Here is a 26,767-nt window from a genome sequence, read left to right as displayed (position 1 = left end):
CAGGTCTCTCTCTCTCTCTCTCTCTCTTTCTATCATCCCCTTCCTTCTTGACTTCTGGCACTCTCTATCAAATAAAATATAGGTAATAAAAATTAAAAGAAAATCTTTAAAAAAATAAATACAAGGTCCCAAGTTTGATCCCTAGTATCATTTGTGTCAGAGTAATAAAACTTACCTTCTCTGTCTCTCTATTTCCCTCTCTTTAAAGTTAATGAAAAATATTTTATTTATATATTTATTTATTTGGATAGAGACAGCCAGAAATCTAGAGGGAAGGGGGTGATAGAGAGGGAGAGAGACAGAGAGACACCTGTAGCCCTGCTTCACTACTTGTGAAGCTTTCCCCCTGCAGGTAGGGGCCAGGGGCTCGAACTCATGTCCTTGCGCACTATAACATGTGCACTCAACCAGGTACACTACCACCAGGCCCCAATGAAAAGTATTTTTATTAAAATATTATATTGATTTTGTTATTGATTTGTTTTTAGGGAGCGATAGAGAGACCAGAGCCCTGCTCAGTTCTGACATATGGTAGTACTGGGGATTGAACCTGGGACTTTAGAACATCAGGTATAGAAGTCTTCTGTAGGACCATGATGCTGTCTTCCCATCCCAAATTAAAAGTATTTTTACAAACATTTAAGAGAGAGAGCCATCTTAGCCTATTAGTATCCAATGGCAAGATTTTCTATTTATTGACTCAAGTATTAAATGGCAGTTAATTTTGCATCATCTCATTTTGTGAATTTCTGTTCTGGAAGGCAACCAAGTGAAGTCTCTAATTAGGCAGACATTAATCAAATAATTGTATGGATCGAGTCATTTTTTAATTCTTTTTTTTTTTTTTTCCTGCACCATGAACCCACCGCTCCTGGAGGCCATTTTTTCCCCCTTTTGTTGCCCTTGTTGTAGCTTCGTTGTGGTTATTATTATTGCCTTTGTTGACACAATTCGTTGTTGGGATAGGACAGAGAGAAATGGAGAGAGGAGGGGAAGACAGAGAGGGGGAGAGAAAGATAGACACCTGCAGACCTGCTTCACCGCCTGTGAAGCGACTCCCCTGCAGGTGGGGAGCCGGGGGCTCGAACCGGGATCATTATGCCAGTCCCTGCGCTTTGCGCCACATGCGCTTAACCCACTGCACCACCGCCCGACCCCTAATTCTTTTTTATATAATTTTTATTTATAAAAAGGAAACATTGAGCAAGGACCAGCATAAGGATCCTGGTTTGAGCCCCCATCTCCCCACCTGCATGGAAGTCACTTCACAAGTGGTAAAGCAGGTCTGTACGTGTTTAAAAAAAAAGGAAACATTGACAAAAAACAGAGGACAAGAGGGGTACAACTCCACACAATTCCCAGTTCCCACCACCAGAACTCCATATCCCATCCCCTCCTAATAGCTTCCCTATTCTTTATCTCTCTGGAAGCATGGACCAAGGGACATTATGGGGTGCAGAAGGTGGAAGGTCTGGCTTCTGTAATTGCTTCCCCACTGAACATGGGCATTGGCAGGTCAATTCATACTCCCAGCCTGTCTCTCTCTTTCCCTAGGGCAGGGCTCTGGGGAAGCGGGGCTCCAGGACACATTGGTGGGGTCATCTGCCCTGGGAAGTCCAGTTGGCATCACAGTAGCATCTGGAACCTGGTGGCTGAAAGAAGAGTTAACACATAAAGCCAAACAAATTGTTGATAATCATGAACCTAAAGGCCTGGAGTAGTGCAGATGAAGATTTGGGGGGGGGGTCCTCCGTTTTGTAGATAGTTAGTAGGCTTATTTTAGTTATATTCCAAAGGGCCCATGACTATACTAGTGTTTTCCTTCCTTCTTTCTTTTTTTTTTTCTGAGCCTGACCCAAGTTATTGTCTGGGGAGATGATGTCATGACTGGAAAAAGAACCAGAAATCTGGATCAGGGAAGAGAGTAGCTCCCAAATATGGGAAAGGAGTGTAAATATTGTTAACTGTAAACCCCATTGATTTGATCTGATATGGGCTCATATTCAGCTTAGGAGCCTATGTGATATCTGCATCCCTGTAGATCTGAGCTCATATTCTGTGGTCATGAATAGGAACATTCCAAGCTGCCCCAGTTTCAGGACCCATCTTCCTCAGGTGGAAGATAGAGTCTGTTGTCCAGCCTCCCTTTGGAGGATGGAATATTCTCTACCATTGTTGATCCATGCTGAGGTCAAGGTCCTATGGGGGCCCACAGAGGGGTCTGCTGTGTTGTTCCTGATCGAGATGACCAGTAACAATGGAGAGAGGGATTTATTCGAGGTCTAGGCCCATCTTGTCTGTTTGGGAATCTAAGCAAGCAGTGGCACTACTCTGTAAGACACAGCTATAGACAAACAATGTCAAAGGACATAAGGGATTTTCAAAGTTAACCCAATTGCCAAATAATTTGATTATAGCAATAACTATCTATTGTCTTCTTAAACCCTAAGACATCAGGAACCTCAGGCTTCCTCTATAGAAACTATATTTCCCCCAGTCCTGGAACCTCTAGAAGCATGCACTTTCCTGCATGCTTCTCTCAATTCATACCAAATGATATTGCATCTCCTGATCCCAACCTAATCAACACAGTGAGTACCACCTCAGCATGCTTCATTTTTTAAATTCTTATTCCTTTCATCAAAGCCCTGCTCAGCTTTGGTTTGTGGTGCTGTGAAGATTGAACCTGGGAACTTGGAGCCTTAGGCAGGAGAGTCTTCGGCAGAACAATGAGGGTATCCTGCAAATCCTCACATCAGATAAAAGTTAAATTCTAGACTTTTAATTACATTCCCTGTTTCTTATCTACAAAATGTGGATCATACTTCCTTCCACTCACCCCACTAACTCCTCAATTCTGCATCATTGATTTCTTCCTCTGGAAAGACACTCCCAATGCTTCAGACTATTGTTTCCTCTCAGAAGACATGTGCATGTGTTTACTATGAAGAGGGTTATTCTAAGAAGAAATTGGAGCAGTGACTTGAACTCAGACCTTGCAGGATATGAGTCCAGTTTACATAATTTGGCCTTTCTCTTAGGAACAGCTGAAACAACTTGAAGAATCTGGAACAGAAGAATGACGGCATGGTCAGGCCTGGCCTGTGTTTGACATAACATTTGTTAAGTATACCTCACTTCAACACTGCAGTAAGAATGAACAAAACCATTTAATAACTATATGTATATATATATATATATATATATATATATATATATATGAAACAGCATTAATTTATAAATTGATAAGTAAAATGGGAAAATTCTGGGGTTCAGAAATGGATTGTTTCAATTTTCATGGCTCACCTGGTTAAGCACACACACTAGAGTGTACAAGGACACAGGTTCAAGCCCCTGGTCCCCACTTGCAGGGGGGAAGCTTCATGAGTGCTGAAGCAGGGCTGCAGGTGTCTCTGTTTCTCTCCCTCTCTATCCCCCTCTGCTCTTCATTTCTCCCTATTTATTCATTAATAAATAAATAATAGTTTATTTTTTTAAAAATAGAAGTGAGAGCCAGCTGGCAGAAAAATTTGAAGATTCTTAATAGAACCTTAGTGTCTAATCTCAGACAACAGTCATCACAGAGTAGAGAAGTGACAGGTTCTGATCTGATTTGTAGATTTTTTGTTTGTTTTGCCTCCAGGGTTATCCCTGGGGCTCTGTGTGTGCCTGCACTACAAATCTGCTGCTCCTGGAGGCTATTCCCCCCCCCCCATTGTTGTTGTTACTCTTGTTTCTGGATAGGACAGAGAGAAATCAAGAGAGGAGGGGGAAACAGAGGGGGGAGAGAAAGATAAGACACCTGCAGACCTGATTCAGCTCTTGTGAAGTGACCCCCCTGCGGGTGGGAAGCTTGAGGCTCCAACCTGTGTCCTTGTGCTTCATAGTGTATGCCCTTAACTTGCTGCACCACCACTCAGGTCTTTGATTTGTTGATTTAAAAGCTGAGTGGAGACTAGACTGGGTGTGGGCTGTGAAACCTGGAAGAACAGTTAGGAACTTATTTTAGAAATTCAGGTAAGAGGTGGGGGCTGGGAGGAAATGAAACGTCTCAGATCCCAGATGCATTTTGAATGTTGATCAATATGACTTCCTAATAGACAGGATGTGGGACGTGAGAGAAAGAGTAGCTGATTGGGACACCTCCTTAAGGCCCGTGACTGAAGCAACTTGCAGGGGAAACTGTCACAGACTGGATTATGAAGAATGTGTGGGTGGTGTGGTCAAAAGGCCATTGTGTCCTGGAGCCCCTCTTCCCCAGAGACCCACCCTACTAGGGAAAGAGAGAGGCAGGCTGGGAGTATGGATCGACCAGTCAACGCCCATGTTCAGTGGGGAAGCAATTACAGAAGCCAGACCTTCCACCTTCTGCATCCCACAATGACCTTGGGTCCATACTCCCAGAGGGTTAAAGAATAGGAAAGCTATCAGGGTAGGGGATGGGATATGGAGATCTGATGGTGAGAATTGTGTGGAATTGTACCCCTCTTATCTTACGGTTTTGTTAATGTTTCCTTTTTATAAATAAAAAATAATAAAAAAGGCCATTTTGTATGAGATAGGTTGAGATATCTAAGAGTCATCCTTTAAAAAATGTATTAGTGATTAAATGATGATTAACAAGATTATAAGATAACAGGGGTATTATTCTGTGCAGTCTAGAATGTTCCCACCTGTGATCATGGACTGTGAGCTCAGACTGACAGTGACTCAGAGGTCACACAGGTTTCTGTGCTAAATAGGAATAGATATGGGCCTTTTAAAAAAATATATATTTATTCATTATTGAACAGAGACAGAGAAAAACTTACAGGTAAAAGAAGATAGAGAGGGAGAGACACAGAGACACCTGCAGCTCTGCTTCACCATTTGTGAAGCTTTCCCCCTGCAGGTGGGGACTAGAAGCTGGAACCCAGATCCTTAAGCACTGTCACGTGTGCACTCAACCAGGTGAGCCACCACCTGGCCCCCATCCTTGACACTTGTTAAATCTTTAACTATTCTGATTTCAGAAGCAGAGCTCTTTGAGTTATGGATTCTGTGTTTTTTTTTTTATATATTTATTTATTTTATTTATTCCCTTTTGTTGCCCTTGTTTTTTTTTTTTTTTTTTTTATTGTTGTAGTTATTGATGTCATCGTTGTTGCATAGGACAGAGAGAAATGGAGAGAGGAGGGGAAGACAGAGAGGGGGAGAGAAAGACAGACACCTGCAGACCTGCTTCACCGCCTGTGAAGCGACTCCCCTGCAGGTGGGGAGCCGGGGTTCGAACCAGGATCCTTATGCCGGTCCTTGTGCTTTGCGCCACCTGCGCTTAACCCGCTGCGCTACAGCCCGACTCCCTGGATTCTGTGTTTTAAATGTTAAATGGTGGGGGAGTAGTGAGAGAAAGAGATGACTCACCTGGCTGAGTGTGCATTTTGCCGTAAGGGAGGTTCTGTGTTTGAGCAGCAGCGACACAGGGGAGCGTCATGATGGACACTGCTAATGGTGGTGATGCTGTAGTACCACATTGGACAAATGGGGGTGGGGAGAGAGCATAATGGTTATACAAAGAGGCTCTTATGCCTGAGGTTCTAAACTCCCAGGTCCAATCCCCTGCACCACCATCAGCTAGAGCTAAGCAGGGCTCTGGTAAAAAAAAAAAAAAAAAAAAAAAAAAAAAAAAAAAAAAGGAAGAGGGCTGGTTGGTAGCACACCTGGTTGAGTGAACACATTACAGTACACAAGGACCCAGGTTCAAGCCCCTGGTCCCTACCTGCAGGGAGGAAGCTTCACAAGTGGTAAAGCAGTGCTGCAGGTGTTTCTCTGTCTCTCCCTCTCTATCTCCTCCTCCCCTCTCAATTTCTCTATCCTGCAGCAACAACAATAACAACAACAATGGAAAAAAAGCCACCAGGAGCAGAGCAGTGGATTCAAAGTGTAGGCACTGAGCCCCAGTAATAACCCTGGAGACCAAAAAAAAAAAAAGAAAGAAAAGAAAAAAATAGTTTAGAGGGTTTTTAATAAGCCAGGGGAATAAACTCTTAGTATGGATATAACCGGTAACTTTTTGCCATTAAAAAAATTTTTTTAAGTGTGCTGAGTATGTTCTAATTTATATGAGTGAATATCAAATTTCATAAAAACCCATGATAGAATCAGCAGAAGTGAATCTGACATGGAGAATTATAACTGTAATAAAATAAACAAAAAACAGGCCATCTCCAAAAGAGTAATTCATCAAGGAAGATAAATCTGCATGATAGTCATAAGTGAGCTTTAGGATTCATTAGAAAAACCCATCGGAAGAAAAGGTTTCACATGGGCAAGGCTGGGAAAAGTGTCAATTTCTTGTTGATTTTACAAGAAAAATATTATCAAAGGGGAAGGGAGGGGGCATTCAGTACAGCCATGACTTCAGAAAGGAAGTGTTTAAAAGTGTAGTCCATTCAAAGAGAATAGAAATTAACATAAGTCACTAAGAAAAATTTACTGTGAGAACTTGTGACATACATATGGTAGTAAAAATAACTATGGCATTATCTGGTCACTAACACCAAATCATGTAACATATCTGTATGTCATCGTCAACCTCAGAAAATTTACAAACATTCTCACTCTAAATAGTCAGGCCTTATATCTATTTTTAAATTAAAAATTTTATTGCTGTAATATTGCCTTGTGAGTTTGTAAATTCCATTTGCACAGCATTAAAAAAAATCAGCCTGTTTTCTACTTGCAGTTTTTACTTAGAAAACTTCATTTTTCATGTTCCCCAGTTTAAGTTTCAGTCTCCTGAAGACAGAATACCCCTATGTAGGCTTTAACTCTGCCAGAATTGTGGGTCCCTTTTCATTTGTTACAATATCAGGGAAATTAAGCTCTCCCTGACTTTGTAACAAATGAAGTTATTTGCAGAGGGCATGTTGATATACCTAGAGAACCCCCAGAAACTCCACCAAGAGACTACTGGAAATCACCCATCAATTCAGTAAAGGAGCAGGTTACAGAATCCACAGCCACAAATCTGTGGCATTTCTCTGCACAAAAGATGGGCCCCAGGACCCAAAACTGAAGAAAGCAGTCTCATTTACAATTGAATCCAAAAAGATAAAATAAATACTTTGGAACAAATCTAACAAAGGACGTGGAGGACCTTTTCAAGGAAAACTACTAAGACCCTGTTAAAAAGTCAGGAGACACACAAGCACACTCAGTGCTGATTCATTTCCTTTTAAGATGGAACTCACAGGACTGGGGAGACAGCACAGTGGTTCTGCAAATGACTCTCATGCCTGAGGCTCTGTGACCCCAGGATCAATCCCTAGAACCACCACAGGCCAGAGCCAAGCAAGAACTCCAGTAAAAAAGGAAGGGAGGGAGGAAGGAAGGAAGGAAGGAAGGAAGGAAGGGAGGGAGGGAGGGAGGGAGGAAGGAAGGAAGGAAGGAAGGAAGGAAGGAAGGAAGGAAGGAAGGAAGGAAGGAAGGAAAAAGCTAACTTATAGTCTGCTCTCTTTAAGAGTTGCATCTCCAGAGTGAGTTAATATCTACATTTCTACTCAAGTAAGCATGACTTATATCTTCTAAGTAAGTTGGTCATTCGGTCTTTGCCATCACCATCCTTAACACGGAAACTGAGTATGATGTGTCAAGGTAAGCTTTACCAAATGTTATTTACAAGGGTTCAACTAGTCTTTAAAAGGATAGAATGATGAGATCCTGAAAAGCTTGAATCTTTGTTCGCATGCGAGAGAGCTTTGAAATTGCCCTGCATTCTCAGTGAACTGGAGAGGGCACAGAGAAAACCAGTGTCTGCTGTAGGTGTGATTCTTCTTGCTGAGCGAGAGATGGGTGCTATGGTTTTGCAGTCTCCACAGGTGTCAGGTGCCGCCAGTCCCGAAGTGCAGACAGTCTTCTAACTCTTGGGATTATAATGTCAGACCAGTTACGATTTTATGTTTTCCTGTCAGCTTTAGAATGTGGACCCCTTCCTCCCTCCCCAAAGAATTAACTCACTGTGGCTATCTAGCAAGCAGGGAGAAACAAGGAAGTTGGTGTCCAAATATTCAGGTAATTTGGGCACCTAAAATGAATTATAGACCCATGTTCTAAAACAACACCCAGGAGTGCTGGGTGGTGGCACTCCTGGCTGAGTGCGCATGCTATAATGTGCAAGGACCCAGGTTCAAGCTCCTAGTCCCCACCTGCAGGGGGACAGCTTCACAAGTGGTAAATCAGGGCTGCAGGAGGCTCTCTCTTCCCATCACCACCTCCCCTCTCAATTTCTGGCTGTCGGTCTCGTTTTTTATATTTATTTATTTATTAGATAGAGACAGAGAGAGAAATTTAGAGGGAGGTGGAGATGGAGAAAGAGATATATTTATATATTTTTTTTATGTATTTATTATACAGAGATAGAGAGAAATTTAGAGGGAGGTGGATTTAGAGAAAGAGGTATAGACTTATGAAGCTACTACCCCCTTCCAGTTAGAGGCCAGGTGCTTGAACCTGGGTCCTTGCACACTGTAATGTGAGCACTGAACATGGCCCCTTCTGGCTGTCTTTAGCCAATAAATAAATAAAAGCAACAAAGAAATTAAACTAACAACACACTTGCTAATGAAAACAATGATCCCAGTCTGGTGTATGATACTTTTACTTCCCAGCAGCATAACACATACCACTTTGGTTCTGTTGAACCGCTGCACAATTTTGCAGCTTTCAGAAAACATAAGGAAGAAAACAAACAACCAGAAAGACATTTATCACATGCAATGGTGAGAAAAGCGTACAGCTGCCCATCCTTCCCTGAAAATGTCAAACACCACTGGTTCATCTCCACACTGTGTATTTGTTATAGAAGCCCTTATAGAGCAAGGGTTTTTGTTCCTTTCAGGGATTTTTTTTTTTCTTTGTAGCACCAAATAGACACAGTGGCTAACCACTCTGAAAGCCATCGTTCTATGGATCATGTGCCAGGCATCCTCTGCAGCTGCACCCTTCCCGTGCTCCTGGAGAGTGGTCCTCTTGACGCCATGACATTGCATTCCACAGACTTGCTTCTACCATTTGTGTCGACTCCAATACATCACTGAGAGCTTGTTCTTATATAAGATTTCAAAGTACTTTATATTCAGTGTCTCTTTTAGTTGAATGATATCTTTGTTTTACTTATGGACGGTGCCACCCAAGCCAATGGATAACTCATTAACTCTTGTTTTACTCTTCAAGGACTTAAACCCCATTCCCATCTGTTAGTATATATGAACCAGGGGGGCGGGGGAATCACTTCTCTGTGCTTTAGTTTCCTTGCCTGTTAACTACCTTTGTCCAACTGTTGACTGGATTTGACACATTCTTCAGTGGGTTGCTGAGTGATATCTTTGAGCACAATGGACTCTTGTAAGAGCTAAATGCATCTTAATTATCCATCCTAGCTGCCTTACTGGCCTCTGGAGAAAGGTGGGACATGCCTGAGCAATGCATTTAGAAAGGCATGTTTGACATAAATCAGTGCAGGGAGGGAGTCTTGCCTGATTTCCCTGGGGACAGAGAGTCCGTTCCTTCCATCAAGTGTGAAGGACACAGGGGTGGTAAACTCTGGTTATTGCTAAAGTGGATGGTAAACTGGGTCTTAGAGGAAACTCCAGAAGGGGACTATGTCTGTCTGCCACTGTTTTCCAGAACCTAGCACCTCCTAGGTGCACAATGAGTATTTGTTAGAAGAATGAACGGAAGGAAAGATTTTAATAGCTATGTGCTTAATATTTAGTTCAAGTATATTTTTCTTTAAATCCTTTTTAAAAAACTTGTTTATTATTTGAGACAGAGAGAAATTGAGAGGGGAGAGATATAGAGAGAATGAAACAAAGACACCTGCAGTCCTGCTTCACCAGTTGTGCAGTTTTTCCCCTGCAGGTGGGGACCGGGGGGCTTGAACCCAGGCCCTTGAACATTGTAATGTGTGTGCTTAACCCTGAACACTACCTGGCCCAGCTATGTGCTTACTCTTTAGTTCACTGTATCCGAGAGTCCAAATGTGAAAGGAGTCATGCCAACTGCAGATTATTCTTACGAGCATGGGGAACAAGGTTTGTCAAAATGATCATGGTAAAAATTATTTTTATGAGAGGAAATAAGCTACAGTCATCTTAAAAAATAGAAGTGATCTTTAGGAAGCAGTAGATAATTTAGGGATAGTGTCTTTGATTATTATGAATTCCTTAAAACTGTTAAAACTTTTGAAGGGTATTTCAATACAATGTTTGATGTATGACTTTTCCTTTAAAAAAATCTTTAATAAGCTATAAACTGAGTTCCATAGTACTGTGTTTGGATTACTATTGTCAAACAACTCAGAGAGACCCCTCCTATACAAACTTATCAACAACAAAATAAGCTCCAGACTAAATACAGTTGAGTTTTATTCATTGAAACACTGTGGGCTGTGGGGCACCAACATATATCACCAGACGCAATGACCTGCTTCATGCCTCTGGTCCCCTAAGTAAGAAAAAAAAATTAAAAAAGGAGGAAAAACTGAATTCAGGGCTCAGGTGGTGACCTACCTAGTTAAGTACATACATTATAGTGTACAAGGACATAGGTTCAAGACTCTGGTCCCCACTTGCAGGGGGAAAGCTTCATGAGTGGGGAAGTAAGACTGCAGGTGTCTCTCTCTTTCCCTCTCAATTTCTCTGTCTCTATCCAATAATGAATAAATAAAATAAAAAAAGAAAAATGTTTATTTTAAAAAATCTGAGTTTGCAAGTGCTATTTCTTCCTGAAGGTCCCCAAGCTGGGCAAGATAGCTTACTTAGACAGCATGTCTGTTTTGTCCTGTGTTCCATCCAGGACACTTCTGCAGTCAAGGGGACTTCGCTCCTGTGGCATTTTTCCCTTGCTCCTTTGTTTCTCTGTTTCCATTTGAAAAAGTCAGCCTGGAGTGGCGAAACCCTGACACTGATAAAAATAAACAAACAAACCAAAAGTCAACCAAACAAAAACATATTCCCTCAATCTCGAGAAGCCTTTTAAGTAACTGCTTCCAAATTAAAAATGAATCAGAAATGTACTTATAGGCCCTGAAGTGACAGCTCACTGGCTGGGTGCCTGGACCCAGGTTCAAATCCCAGCCCATGGTGTGGTGCTATAGGAATAGAGGGAATTTCAGTGCTGAGGTGTCTATGTGTGAGGCCCTGGTCCTATCAAGGAAAGAAAAAGTACAGTGCCAATCAGTATAAGATGATATGTTGGAATTATAAAGTATCAGGAGCCTTGTACTTGTCTCCCATTCAGTCGTTCATTCATTCAGCAAATACTCAGCACCTACATTGTGCTGAACCTGACTGTGGAGGTGAGACATGACAGGAAATACCTGGGGGAACACAGGTGGACACCTATGTGCCTGGGGGAAGGAAATTGCTGACAGGAAATGGGAGTGGTGACAGGTGTGGGTGTGGCTTAGAAAGAACAGAGGTGAAGGCAGGGCTGGGGTGTTTATAAGCTCCACCTGTGGCCGTGGCCTGGCTCTCGATGCCTAGGTGAGTCTGCCAGCAGGTGAGTAGGGGCTCTAAGGCCCTGGCATGCTCTCTCTTAGTCCAGGTAATGTCTAACGTGAAGGTTCTCAATTTTCCTGAATAAAGTTGAAAATTCCTGAGAAATCACTCTTTCTCCTCAATTCTCTGTTGGGATATTATGTGAGGAAACCTTAAACACGTGGGATAAACTCGGCCCATAATTCTCCAGTACATTTCCAGAATGGTCCATAGGACAACCACAGGCCTTTCTCTTATGAAAGTTTATGAAGGGAGGGGAGAGGAGATGAGCAGGACTAGCCTGTTTCGGGGGATCTAGCCTCAGGGTGGTTTGCTTGAGTCTCTAGAGCACCAACTGCTACTTCAAGCTGTCACTACAAGTCTTACTAACCAGCTGTGTCTGTATGCTAAAGACAAACTAGCTAAAAGAAAAGAAACTGGGGAATTGTTCATACCTCCACAAATATCTATAGATGTTTAAAATAATGTAGATGAAATATTCCAGCATCCAAGAGTCCCACAGGCACAGTTGAGTGTAAGTCTGCGTTGCCATGGTCCAGAACCACAACTCTAAATTGGTACATTTCATATGGAGCCAAGTTCTTCAGAGATGGGCCTTGCATGCTGAAACAGAAGCCCCAGAATGCTAGATTTTCCATTTAAGTGTTCTTGTCTTCAAAGACAGTGGCAGTTCAGAGAATCCCCAGTGATTCCATTAGGGAGGAAGCACAAAACATCTGTTCTTCTTTCCAGAGTCCGTGGTAATTTAAGCTCATCATCTCTGTGAGGATGCTCTCTACTCCCCATGGCAAAGAATCAACATGTGAATGGCCCAGTGAAAAGCTTTGGCTATGCTTTTACTGAACTGTACTCCTTGGATTTGCTTTTAAAACCAGTGGGCAAGAGTTTCGAAAAGTATGGCTGCCAATCACAAGGAGCTTTTCTCCAAGCTCTCTGGAAGGTTACTTTGGATGGAAACTTTAGGGAAAGGCTTACATTCTGCTGAGAGTTTCCTTTAAGGAAAACCTTCATTTGACCCTGGCATGTAATCTGTCCTTAGATACCTTGGTAGTGATGGATTTGTCCTTCTTCTTTGAAAAACAACATGTCAGGGGCCGGGTGGTGGCATAACTCATTGAGTACACATGTTACAATGCACAAGGACCCAAGTTCAAGCCCCCAGTCCCCACCTGCAGCAGGAAAGTTTCACAAGTGGTGAAGCAGGGCTGCAGGTATCTCTCTGTCTCCCTCCCTCTCTACCTTCCCTTCCCCTCTCAATTTCTCATCGTTTCTATGCAATAAATAAATATAATAAAAATATTTTTAAAAAACCAATGTGGAAGACACTTATTAGCATTTAACGCTATGCAAATGAAGCATAAATATGAAGACTTCCAGAAAACACAATTGCAAAGTATCTACTCACTAGACAGTTGTGTTCTTAGAGACCTTGACAGTTTATATGCATGTGAACACTGGATAAGATTAATCAAATGCAAGTACATGAAAATATACCTCCAGCTCCAAATTTATACAATGCATCAAAATGTATTGAAAATGACCAGTTTCCCATCACAAGGTTGCAATGACTTCCTCTTATGAGAATCTGTGGCATCACCTGAAGAGCTTTAATATTTCTTTGTTAAATGATAACTAAAATATATGTTTTATTATTTATCTCTTATAAAAATGAGAGCTTTTTTTTTTTTTGCGAACTGAATTCTACGATGTAGTCTCCATTCATTCCCTTTAAGTTTGTCTTTTGTAAAATCTAGTTTATATAACATTCAAAGTCCTCCCACCCTCCCCTCCACTCCCCCTCAGTTCTCACTAGTAAAAAAAAAAAAAGCTATGTTTTCTAGGATGTGGCTATGTTGAAACTGGTGTGTCTCCATGCTTGCTTACTGTCTGTCTTCTGTGGAGTGACTGTGAAGAGGAAGCAGAACTTGGTATAGACGGAATCTTACCCAACACAGTAAGACCAGATGGGCCTGTTCATTCCCACTGGCTATATTTTATTTCTTAGAAGACTGCCCCTAAACTGAGCTACACAGGTAGGAGACTAACTGAAATGTGTAAGTTATCAGGGGGGCCGGGTGGTGGTACACCCAGTTAAGTGTACATAGTACAAGGATCTGGATTCGAGCCCCATGCTCCCCACCTGCGGGGGAAAGCTTCATGAGCAGTGAAACAGGTCTGCAGGTGTCTTTCTCCTTCTCTCCCTCCCCCACCTCTCTCAAAATTTTCACTGTGCTATTCACTAAAATGGGAAAGATGACCTCCAGGAACTGTGGATTCATAGTGCAGGCACCGAGTCCCAGCGATAACCTTGGAGGCAAAAAAAAAAAAAAAAAAAAGTGAAAGTTAATGTATTTTAGTGATTCAACATCTGCATTTAAGAAAAGGAGATGTCCACATTTCTGTCTCTATTTTCATGGTCTATCCTAGAATGTTTCCACTAGACATGTAACCCTTCCTCAGGTGAATGTACATGCTTATGATAGTTCAACATCCAGAAGCATCATTGCTACCTAGTAACTAAACCAGACCTACAAGCCTAGTGTGCCACTCAGTCAACAGTTAGGACCTGTTGGGGGTACTATTATTCTCCAGAGGGAAGCTCTCTGAAAAGATGATAGTCCTGGAAAGTGACCTGCCTATGATGACGCACAAAGAAGTAGGTCTCGTTTCTCTTGAGAAGAAGTCACACCTGTGGAATCACAGGGTCAGCACCACTGGCGTCCTTCCATATGACCCACAGTAAGAGGGGTGATGTGTTAGATCTTAGATTGCCAAAAACACCCCATTTATATTTGGGGAGGAAACTGGTCCAAACTGTGTGTGTGGCACTTATATTTGATGGCAGATAGGAGATGTTCCAGAATTACAGTTCTGTTGTCTATGACTTTAGCTTTAAAAGACCAAAGAGACCTCTAGGACATCACCTAGAATAGGTGGAAAGAGTTTGGATAACTCCAGAGTTTATCAATTAAAAATATATAACTTAAAAAAACAACTATTGAGAGCAGGGTTCTGTGTAAATATCATCCAAGGATCAGTTCCTGGAACTAGGCCCTTTGTCAATATTCTCTTACCAGATTCATGATGCATGGTAAGTGAAGACCTGCGTTTGTACCAAATACATTCTGATAATATATATCTTGTGGAATAAATATACATGCCACTCTGTTAGAATTGATCGTCATAAATACAAGCAATACTTAAATTAAAAACAAATACAGTACTCGAGGTTTCTATCCTTGCTTTTAGCAGACTAAAAGTTGAGCCCATATTGCCCCCTCTATGAAAGCATGATAAAATTCGTGGATGCAGAAAATTACAAAGCCAAGTGCTTCCAGAACCCGAAGAGAGTATAAATACAGGATAGTGACTTGGCGTCTTCCAGCAGAGAATAGAGACCACCTTTGCAATTCAATGGAATTATAATACAGATAATTCAAGATGTGGACATGGAACAGGGCGGAGTGAGTAGCAGTGTGTAGGTTTCTTGTAAGTGACCAGGACCTTGTACTGACGCAGGCTGAACTGGAGCTTAATGAGGGGTTTGTTATCCCTGTAAAAGCTACAGACCAAAGATGAACCTACTCCTGACCCTGGCGACTGATCTGATAGTCACAGATCTTCTACGGTTTCAGTGTGCAGACAGGAAACCCCCCCCCCCCTTCCATAGTGGGCATTCACTCTGCTGTGACTGAGGGATAGGGGACCAACCCCCAGAAAAAGTTGTCGAGTTGCACTGGTAAAGAATTTATACACCACGTATTCACAGCTTCTGACAGGTATAATTATCAGTATTTTTTCCCCTTTTACTATGTGCTGGGATTATGAAGTATGGTTTCAAATTTGTGATTCACAGATGGTTAATCAAGTAGCTTTCCTTCAAAGACCTGGAAAAGGGAGAAAGAGTGAATTCAGTGATTAGTATTCATTTGCCAACTACAATGTACTAAAAATATCAAAAGAGCTGTGCTGTGTGAAGATAGCAAGGTTATTCTGGGCACCACCATTCATGCACAATCTTCCACATTTGAAAAAAAAAATGTTTGATGTTTGCAGAGGAACTTATTATCAAACAAGTAGAGGGAAAAAAAAGTTTATTCCCTAAAATGGAATAAATAACACAAGTATGGATCGACTTGCCAATGTCCATGTCCAGTGGAGAAGCAATTACAGAAGCCAGAACTCCCATCTTCTGCACCTCATAAAGAATCTGGGTCTGGGAGTCGGGCGATAGAGCAGTGGGTTAAGCACATGTGGCGCAAAGCGCAAGGACCAGCATAATGATCCAGGTTAGAGCTCCCAGCTCCCCACCTGCAGGGGAGTCACTTCACAGGCGGTGAAGCAGGTCTGTAGGTGTCTTTCTCTCCCCAACTCTGTCTTCCCCTCCTCTCTCTCTTTCTCTCTGTCCTATCTAACAATGATGACATCAATAACAACAACAATAATATCTATAACAACAATGACAAACAACAAGGGCAACAAAAGGGAAAATAAATAAAATATATTAAAAAAAAAAGAATTTGGGTCCATCCTCCCAGAGGGATAAAGAATAGGGAAGCTTCCAATAGAGGGGATGGGACAGGGAACTGTGGTGGTGGGAAATGTACCCCTGTTATCTTACAATCTTTTTCATTATTAAATCACTAATAAAATTTAAAAAATGTAAATAAGAGAGATCTGAAGAAACAAAAGAAAGAACACAAGTCTGGGAGTATTTATTCTTTCTGACTGAAGTAGGCTCTTTTTGTCTTCACAAAGGTAAAGATTAGATAACCTTTCTATTGTGTTCTCCAGGATAAATGTTCTTGTTGAGTTATAAGTTGACAAAGTCTCTCTTTGGTGAACTGGAAGCACAATATCCCCTCTAGGAAGCAGATATGAGTGTATTTTACCTCCCATGATATCTGTCTGGCACTAAGCAGAACAAAGTCACCAGTTTCCCCTCTGGTCAGATTGGGGGAGCCATCTCCCCAAATGCTGGAGGACCTACATTCCCCCATTGTTAAGGGGTGATTTTCAATCTTTTCTCTAAGATTCAGATATACCAAGTCCAACAAAGACAGAGCATATGTACTAGAAAAACTTGAATGGAGGGTCCACTCAATCTTCCTCTTTTTTTTTTAAATTAGTGATTTTTTTTTCTCCTTTTTTTTTATTTAAGAAAGGATTAATTAACAAAACCATAGGGTAGGAGGGGTACAACTCCACACAATTCCTTAAATTAGTGATTTAATAATGATTGAATCATTTTTATAAATGATTAATCATTTTTATAAATGAAGATGGTGGTATATAAAAGGGGTACAGTTCCACACAGTTCCCACCACCAGAGCTCCCTGTCCCATCCCCTCCATTGGAAGCTCCCCTATTCTTTATCCCTCTGGGAATATGGACCAAAGATCTTTATGGGGTGCAGAAGGTGGGAGTTCTGGCTTCTGTAATTGCTTCTTCACTGGACATGGGTGTTGGCAGGTGGATCCATCCCCTACCCTGTTTCTCTCTTTCTCTAGTGGGGCAGGGCTCTGCAGAGGGGAGGTTCCAGGACATACTGGTGAGGTTCTGTCTTGCTTGTAAGAGAGGAACTAACAACCTACAGGAGCTCAAGAGAGGGACTGGAGGTGGTAAATGAGGCCATTGTATGTCCTTACCAGTCCCCTGGCAAGCTCTCACATGAAAGCACTGTCATTAACATGTCACTGCTCCAACATCATTGTTAGTGCTGCTCACTAAAATGCACCGAGAGCCCACAAATTACCTGGTACTTTATTAAGATTGCTACATATCATTTCACAGTGTTGTCTCCAAACAAGTCATTGTACTAAATCTTCTTCTTCTAGCGTTTGCCCTTCTTCCGTAGCCAGTTAACAGCGACAGGTTGAGCCTGATGTAAAGTTTCGAGACCTCCTAAATCTTATACTGAATAACATCTTTTTTTTAATGGTCTAGATTTTTTGAGGTGGTTAATGCCCATGTCCAGTCCATGTTTCACCCTGTGCTCTCCTCTCCCTCCCTCCCCAGAGTCCTTTGCTTTGGTGCAATTCCCCATGCCCAGTCCATGTTTCACTCTGTGCTCTCCCTCCCCAAAAGATTAACATCTTAAGGGTCACATAGCTACCAAGTAGCAGAGACACTCCACTGTTCCTGACAGCTACTTTTTTTCCTTTAATATATCGTGAGAGATTGAGAGAGGTAGAAAAGCAAGAAGAATGAGATACCTGCAGCATTATTCTACCACTCAGGAAGCTTCCCCACTGCAGGTGGAGACCAGGGAGTTGAAAGTGGGTCTTGGGGCGGGGGGGGGGGAGGTGGATGGCTGTGCATTTGGTTAAGGGCACATATCACCATACATAATGACCCGGGTTTGAGCCTCCGCTCCCCACTGCAGGGAGGATGCTTCATGAGCAATGAAGCAGGCCCGCAAGTGTGTATATTTCTCTCTCCCTTTCTTTTTAGTTTTTCTTTTTGATTTTTTAAATTATCTTTATTTATTGGATAAAGACAGCCAGAAATCGAAAGGAAGGACGAGATAGAGAAGGAGAGAGAAAGAGAGACACCTGCAGCCCTGTTTCACCACTCGCAACGCTTTCCCATTGTAGGTGGGGACTAGGGGCTTGAACCTGAGTCCTTGAGCATTGTAACATGTGCTCTTAACCAGGTGCGCCACCACCTGGCCCCTCTCTCTCCTTCTCTATCTCCCCTCTCAATTTCTCTCTATCCTGTCAAATAAAAATAGAAATAAAAAGATGGATAAAATGGCCACTGGGAGAAGTGGATTTGTAGTGCAGTTACCAAGCCCTAGCAATAACCCTGGTGGCAAAATAAAATAAAATAAAAATTAAAAAAAAGGAAGAAAGTATGTTCTTGCACATGGTAATTAATGTGTGTGTTCTGCTAGGTAAACCACTGCCCTACCCTGAGACTGAATTTTCAATGAGCCAATTTATTATTATTATTATTATTTTATAGCTGCATGTCCCAGGGGAAGGGGCTTTTGACATTAATCTTTGTGTGTCTTGGAGATGTTCATTCTTAGAATAGGGATTACAAAAGGAACTTTTACTCATAGGATTATTATGAAGTAATTGAATATACCCAAAGCTCTTGAGAATAGTTCTTGGTATTCTCTTAATTGTTTAATGAATCTTATCCAGCATCATTATTTCTGATCCATTTTTTTTCTGGTTGATAACTCTCAGTCCTCTAGATTCAGGTTAATCAGAATTACCCTCTGGGATTTGAGTTTGTCAGTGACTGAATGATAGGTTGTTTTTTTTCCCTACCAGGGTGATCATGGGGCCTTGGTGCCTGCACTATGAATCCACTGCTCCTAGTGACCACTTCTTTTTCAAATCTCCCATTATGATACAGACAGAGAGAAATAGGGCAAGAAGTGAGAGAAAGGGACACACTTGCATCCTGGTTCAGTCCAGAGCCTCAGGCATCAGTCTTTACATAACTGTTATGCTGTCTCCCAGCCCTGACGCTGCCTTCCCCCCACCCCCACCCCCAGTTCCTTATGTATTTTGCTTATAGCAGCACGATTTGTAATAGCCCAAACTTAGAAGCTACTCAGATGCCCAGCAGATAAGTGAGTGGCTAAGAAAGTTGCAGTATGTATCTGCAGTGGGATGTTACTAGTTGTTAAAAATGACCCTGGGTCCATACTCCCAGATGGATAAAAATAAGAAAGCTATCAGGGGAGGGGATGGGATATGGAGTTCTGGTGGTGGGAATTGTGTTGAGTTGTACTCTTGTCCTATGATTTTTGTCAGTGTTTCCTTTTTTTTTTTAAAAAAAAAATATTTATTTATTTATTTACTTTTTGTTGCCCTTGTTTCCATTGTTGTAGTTATTTTTGTTGTTGATGTCATTGCTGTTGGATAGGACAGAGCGAAATGGAGAGGAGGGGAAGACAGAGAGGGGGAGAGAAAGATAGACACCTGCAGACCTGCTTCACCGCCTGTGAAGCTACTCTCCTGTAGGAGGGGAGCCGGTGGCTCGAACTAGGATCCTTACTTGGTCCTTGCGTGTTGGTATGCATGAGACCCCTTCTGTTTCATTTGGTTTAAATCCCCCCTGCTTAACACTATTCTATTTACATAACCACTTCATTCTATTTACATAACCACTGTTAACAAGTTCCACCCTCCCTCCAGGGCATTTGTGGTTCAGTGACAGGATTCTCGCCTCATCTGCCCCCTCTTTGTCACACTCTGATTTTCACCAGTCACTTTTCTCTCCACCCTCTCTATGTCACATCCTGTTTCCACCTTACTTGGCAAGTATATATAAAGACAGCATTGTGAGTTTTACAGTACTTTACCTTGAGTTTAGCTTAGCTCGTCTTAGATTGTGCTGCGTCCTGCATGAATAAAGAGATACTGCCTACAGCTCAACCATGAGTCCCTGGTCGTCTGTTACCCGCCCGTGCCCGTGAAGCCAGCCCGGTGAAAACAGCATAACCCATCGAAAACAACACTTGCGCTTTGCGCCAGGTGCGCTTAACCTGCTGTGTTACCACCAGACTCCCCAGTGTTTCCTTTTTATAAATAAAAATTTTAAAAAACTGATGGAGTGATTCTGTTGTCATCATTGATGACATGAAGCATGAAGAAGTCATTTTAACTGAGAACAAATAAAGTGGGAAGTATGAATACTAGATGGTCTCATTCATTCATAGGTGTAACTTAGGAAACAAACAGAGGACTGGAGAGACAGTGTCATGATTATGCAAAACATTTTCATGTCTGAGGTTCTGAGGTCCTTAGTTTAACCCCCAGCACCACCATGAGCCAGAGCTGATCAGTGCTTTGATGTCTGTATGTATCTCTTTTTCATTAAAAAGAAATAATAATCATCAACAACAACAACAACAGCAGGAAAGGGAAGGAGAAAGAGAAGAGGAAATTAAAACAGAAAAGGAAAACACCTAGTAAAATTCACACCGGGATTTTATTATTATTATTATTATTATTTTTACTACCACCCATCCAGGTTCAAGCCTCACTCCCCACCTGAAAGGGAAAACTTCAAAATGGTGAGGCAGGTCTGCAGATGCTCCCCTCCCCTCTCAATTTTTCTCTGTCAATAAATGTCTTCAATAAAGGAGAAGGGGAGGAAAAAAAAAAGGGAAAATATGGCTGCCAGGAATGGCGGATTCATAGTGCTGACACTGAGCGGCAGTGATGACTTTGGAGGCAAAACAAAAAATGAAACTAAATAGTCAATGTTCAAGCCCTCTCTCTTCCTACCAGCAGAGCGGAAGCTTCACTAGTGGTGCAGCACGGCTGCAGGTGTCTGTCTATTTTTCTGTCTGTCTCTCTCTATCTTCTCTATCTCCCTCTTCCCTTTCAATTTCTCTCTCTGTGTACAAAATGGAAAAGAAAAAACTTAAGTTTAATGTTCATTAACTTGTAAATATGTTAAGACTTAGACTGGTTTTAAATGTTATGAATTCCTCATTTTAAAGACAAAAGTGGGAGAGGTCTGGGAAACGAAGCATGCTTTGGGTCTTGACTTCAGAAATCTGGGTGAAGTCACGATGTGTTTCAAGTCACATCTGAAAAATCAGATTCTTAAGGTTGACCAAGTACATTCTCCCTAAAAAAGAGTGGTCATGGGAGTCGGGCAGTAGCGCAGCAGGTTAAGCGCACATGGTGCCAAGTGCAAGGATCGGCATAAGGATCCCGGTTTGAGCCCCCGGATCCCTACCTGCAGGGGAGTTGCTTCACAGGTGGTGAAGCAGGTCTGCAGGTGTCTATCTTTCTCTCTCCTTCTCTGTCTTCCCCTCCTCTCTCCATTTCTCTCTGTCCTATCCAACAACAACAACATCAACAATAACTACAACAATAAAACAACAAGGACAACAAAAGGGAATAAATAAATATTAAAAAAAAAAAAGAATGAAAAAAAAAGTTGAACAAGATCTAATGTAGGACTCTGACCATAAAAGCCATGTGTGAATTGACTGGGCTGTGTCTTGCGTGTAGCTGAAATCCTGACCACAGCACCCCCTTGAGAGGGCACAGCAGTGTACTGTGCGTGCTCTGACATTTAATCTCCGTGTCAGTAGAACTTACGATGGTGTGTGCAAGAAACAACACTGTAAATGACTTTTAGTATAAATGATGTGTCTGCTTGAGATAATAGGACATTTCTGATATGACTGAGTGAAGCCTGACGGAGAAGAAATAACAGAGTATACAACACAGCCAACATTTGTGACAGCTTCAATGTTGAGAATGTGAACAACTCTTAGTAAGACTTAATAAATTTGAATCACATAATGTGTCCTAACTATTTCTTTCTCCCTCCCTCCCTCCCCCTCTTCCTTTCTTTCTTTCTTTCTTTCTTTCTTTCTTTCTTTCTTTCTTTCTTTCTTTCTTTCTTTCTTTCTTTCTCTCTGCCTCCAGGGTAATTGCTAGGGCTCAGTGCCTGCACCACGAATCCACTGCTCCTGGAGGCTATTTATTCCCCCCTTTTGTTGCCCTTGCTTTTTTTTTTTTTTTTTATCATTGCTGTGGTTATTATTGCTGTTATTTATGTCATTGGTGGATAGGACAGAAAGAAATGGAGAGAGGAGGGGGAAGACAAGAGAGGGGTAGAGAAAGACAGACACCTGCAGACCTGCTTCACCTCTTGTGAAGCAATTCCCCAACAGGTGGGGAGCCCGGGGTTCATAATTTTGTAAATCAAGATTAAGTCACTAATAAAAAAAAAAAATAAAGAAAAAGAATAATGGATTGAAGGGCTGTGCAATGGCATACCTGGTTAAGTGCACACACCACAGTGCCCAAGGACCCGGGTTCAAACCCCTGGTGCCTGTCTGTAGAAGAGAAGCTACACAAGCATTGAGGCAGGCCTGCAGGTGTTTATTGGCCCCTTCCCTCTCAATTTCTCTCCATCTCTATTCAATAAATAATAAGTAATAAAATGTAATGATGGGTAGTTATTACTAGCAAGAAGATCACTGAAAAGATTGTGAAAATACACATTTAAAGTACTCTAGAATAACTAAGGGGCAAAGAGATGAACAGGGGGGCCCAGTGGTGGTCCCTGCCATTTTTTTCTCTCTTGCTGACTTCTTGACTTCCAGTTTTAGCTCAGAGGCCAGCTCCTTAGAGGAATCTCTGTGTCCTAGCAAGTCTGCATGACACACCCTAACTTAATTCTGCAGAGCACTGGCTGGTCCTGGTAGAAGGTTTCCATTGACTTGTTCACTAACAGTCCCCTCCAGCCAGAGTGAAATGCTGTTTCTCCTGCCCATGGGATATTTCTGGCCACTGTCATTATCAGGTAATAAATATGGATGACTGAATAAATGTCATTATCAGAAAGTAATGCAACTGCAGATAAACACCACAATCAATTGTGTATCATAAAACTCCAAGGTTAACAAAGATCATTCAGATTCTGGGGCTGTTCAAGAAGAAACCCCACACGCTTTTCCTTTTAACTTAGCATCCCTCCCCCCCCCACTTAAAAAGTCTTCATTTATTTATTTTGTATAGAGACAGAGAAATTGAGAGGAGAGGGGGAGACTAAGAGGGAGAGAGCTGAGGCGACACCTGCAACATGGCTCCACCACTTGTGAAGCTTCCTCCCTCTAGGTGGGGAGTGGGGCCCAAACCTGGGTCCTTGTGCACTGTAATGTATGTGCTCAACCAGGTGTGCCAACACCTAACCCTTCCATGTAGCCTCTCCTAGCTCACTAGCATAACACAAAATGAAAGCCTCTTGCCATATTCACAGTCGATAGTTGTACAGTGACCCAACTTAAGACAGACATTACTTTCTGTTTTCTTTTTTCCCTAGAATATCTACAGCTCATTTCAGATACATGTTTGCAGATATCTTAGTGTAAAGTTATTAAAAGATACAAGACTCTTTCTCCAAAAACCTAGCAGGGCACACTGATGTAACCTCAGCATTATCTACAGTTGGCAGATGAAGTCACAGCAAAAAAAATAGAGAAAGGCATTCTCGGCTGCTTCTACGTGTGGTTGTGGGTAATCTGTGGAACATTGACCTGGGAAACAGGACTTGATGCTGCTTGCCTTGAACGGTTGTGGAGATTAGGGCTAACACAAGAGAAAGGAATAGCACGCATCAAGCCATTCAAAGATGAGTCTACAGCCATCATTTTTTACTTTCACGTTAATTAATGCAGAGACTGAAACTAAGAGGGAAGGCAGAGGTAGAGAGGGAGAGGGTCAGAGAGACATCTGCAGCCCTGCTTCACCATTTGTGAAGCTTCCCTACCAGGATGGGAGTGAGGGGTTTGCACAAGGTAACATGTGCTCATTTAAGTGGGCCACCACCTGGCCCTCTTTTTTTTCTCTTATATTCCAGCCTTTAGGTTCATGATTAGCCAACAATTTATATGATTTTATATGTTAACTCTTTTCAGCCACTAGGTTCCAGATGCTACCATGATGCCAACCGGACTTCCTGTGGTAGACGACCCTACTATGTGTCCTGAAGCCCTGCTTTCCCAAGGCCCTGCCCCACTAGGGAATGAGAGAGACAGGCTGGGATTATGGATTGACCTGTCAACACCCATGTTCAGTGGGGAAGCAATTACAGAAGCCAGACCTGCCACCTACAGCAACCCATAATGACCCTGGGTCCATACTCCCAGAGGGTTAAAGAATAGGAAAGCTATCAGGGGAGGGGATGGGATACAGGGTTCTGGTGGTGGGAATTGTACCCCTCTTATCCTATGGTCTTGTCAGCGTTTCCATTTTATCAATAAATAAATTTTTAAAAAGTCTGTTGAAGGCAGGGGTAGATAGCACAAAGTTTATGCAAAGAGACTCTAATGCCTGAGGCTTCACAATCTTAGGTTCAATCCCCAGCACCACCATAAACTAGAACTGAGCAGGGCTCTGTTTTTTTTTTTAAGTGTGTTAAATAAAATCTTATGTAACATTATTTGTCACAAAGTGGATTTTAGACAAAAAAAGAAAGAAAGAAAAGGGGTGTGTGTGTGTGTGTGTGTGTGTGTGTGTGTGTGTGCGCGTGCGCACGCAGTGGGATATGTCTGAGACACATTTTAAGTGAGCACCCACAAAGAATTTTAAAATATGGGCCAGGTGGTGGCACACCTAGTTGAACGCACAAGTTACAATGTGCAAGGACCTGAGTTCAAGCCCTTGGTCCCCACCTGCGGGGGGAAAGCTTTGTGAGTAGTGAAGCAGGGCTGTAGGTGTCTCCCTGTTTCTTTCCCTCTCTCTCTCCTCTCCTCTCAATTTCTGGCTGTCTCTATCCAATAAATAAATAAAGATAATAATAATTACATATATATACTAATTTCAAAATATCCCAGAGCTGGCCACTGTCTGGTTTCTCTACCTTGCTTATTACAGTGGAGCAGTTTTTGAATAGACTGTATTTCACATTATAGAGGTGCTATCTCAGGAACTTGAGGGTAGTTAGGTTTGTACATTCTGTGAAGGCAAGTACACTCTTGATTCCTTATCTTGTCATCTCATGGTGCATCTGAGGATCTGAATTTGCACAGACTTTGCCTTTTAAAAAAGTTATAAGGGTGGTGGAGATAGCATAATGGTTCTGTCAAAAGGCTTTCATGCCTGAGAGAACAAAGGTCCCAGGTTCAATCCCCAGCATCACCATAAATCAGAGCTGAGTAGTGCTTTGAGGAAAAAAAAAAAAGTTTCCTAAGGGGGCCTGATGGTGGTGCACCTGGTTGAGCACACACATTACAGTGCACAAGGACCCAGGCTCAAGCCCCTGGTCCCTATCTGCAGTGGGAAGCTTCACGAGTGGTGAAGCAGGGCTGCAGGCGTTTCCCTCTCCCTTTCTACCTCCCCTTTCCTTTTCAATTCTCTATTTCTCTATCCATAGTAAATAAATAAAAAAATTTTAAAAATTGTTACAAAGACATTCAGTCTTGTGTACATGAATCTCTTTAAACAAATGAACATGGGAGTGGGGTGGTAGCGCAGCGGGTTAAGCGCACGTGGTGCAAAGTGCAAGGACCAGCGCAAGGATCCTGGTTCGAGCCCCCCCCCCCGCTCCCCACCTGCAGGGGGGTCACTTCACAGGCAGTGAAGCAGGTCTGCAGGTGTCTGTCTTTCTCTCCCCTCTCTGTCTTCCCCTCCTCTCTCCATTTCTCTCTGTCCTATCCAACAACAATGACATCAATAATAACTATAACAATAAAACAACAAGGGCAACAAAAAGGGAATAAATAATAAATATTAAAAAATAAATAAATAAAAAAAACAAATGAACATATCTTACAAACTGTGTGACCTTTGAGGAGCTATGGCTAAATGGCAGGCAAAATCAGCAACTCTTCTGATTACTGTTCTGGAGTTCACACTGTTCTAATCTCTCTCTCTCTCTCTCTCTCTCTCTCTTCCTTCCTTCCTTCCTTCCTTCCTTCCTTCCTTCCTTCCTTCCTTTCTTTCTCTTGCCTCCTGTGTTATCATTGGGGCTTGGTGCTAGCACTATGAATCCACTGCTCTCAGAGGTCAACTTTTTCTCTTCTCTTCTCTTCTCTTCTCTTCTCTTCTCTTCTCTTCTCTTCTCTTCTCTTCTTTCTCCATATTATTTGATAGGACAGAGGGAAATTGAGAAGGGCGAGGGAGATAGAAAGGAAGAGGGAAAACAGACACCTGCAGACCTGCCTGACCTCAGGTGAAGTGTCCCCCCCTGCAGGTAGGGAGCCGGGGCTTTAACCTGGCTCCTCGAGCATAGTACTATGTGCACTTAACCAAGTGCACCACTGCCCAGCTCCCTTTTATTATTATTTTTTTACATCATTAACTCTAGATGTATAAGAAACTATATGACAAAGACACAAATACCCAAATTTGCAACATGTGTGCTCGACCAGGTGCACCACCACTTGGCGGGAACCCCAAGTGTGTGGGTGGCAGGAACCTCCTTGGCTGGGAGGCAGGGCTCACCTAGGACATGTGGTTCTGCTGTGCTTGTTGCTGCTGTTGCTGCTGCTGCTGCTGCTGAATCAGCAGCTGCTGTTGCTGCTGCCGGCGTCGGGCTGTCCGGAGCTTCTCAAAGCGGGCCTCCATTTCCTCCAGGACTTTGGGGGTGTATCTGACCACCAGCTTGACGCTGTCCTTGGTGGCCTTGAGCAGCTCCACGGCTTTCTCGTGGTGTTCTCCTTCCACGCTCTGCAAGGACAGTGACATTTCTCAGAGGGGGTGGGGATGTGTGGGGGTGGGGTGGGATGGGGCTTG

At 42.4% G+C, this 26,767-nt stretch overlaps 1 protein-coding gene across 7 annotated transcripts in view; it reads right to left on the bottom strand.

The window, feature by feature from the left end:
* The window catches only part of LIN7A (lin-7 homolog A, crumbs cell polarity complex component), a 194,428-nt gene that overhangs the window by 4,393 nt on the left and 163,268 nt on the right, over positions 1–26,767 (bottom strand). For 6 of the 7 annotated variants that reach the window (XM_016185596.2, XM_007517209.3, XM_060191510.1 and 3 more), the window contains 2 exons: positions 26,477–26,701; positions 8,623–15,427 (listed from right to left, as the gene is read on the bottom strand). In XM_016185596.2, the coding sequence (XP_016041082.1) occupies positions 26,477–26,701 (225 nt within the window). In that variant the 3' untranslated portion in view covers positions 8,623–15,427. Of the gene's footprint in view, positions 1–8,622; positions 15,428–26,476; positions 26,702–26,767 lie in introns of those variants that run through there. The other variant, XM_060191507.1, reaches the window with a different exon arrangement.

Source organism: Erinaceus europaeus, chromosome 5 (assembly GCF_950295315.1).
Source record: "Erinaceus europaeus chromosome 5, mEriEur2.1, whole genome shotgun sequence".
Taxonomy (NCBI): Eukaryota; Metazoa; Chordata; class Mammalia; order Eulipotyphla; family Erinaceidae; genus Erinaceus; species Erinaceus europaeus.
Note: the sequence above shows the minus strand (reverse complement) of the source record. Positions and strands in the feature narration are given on the sequence as shown.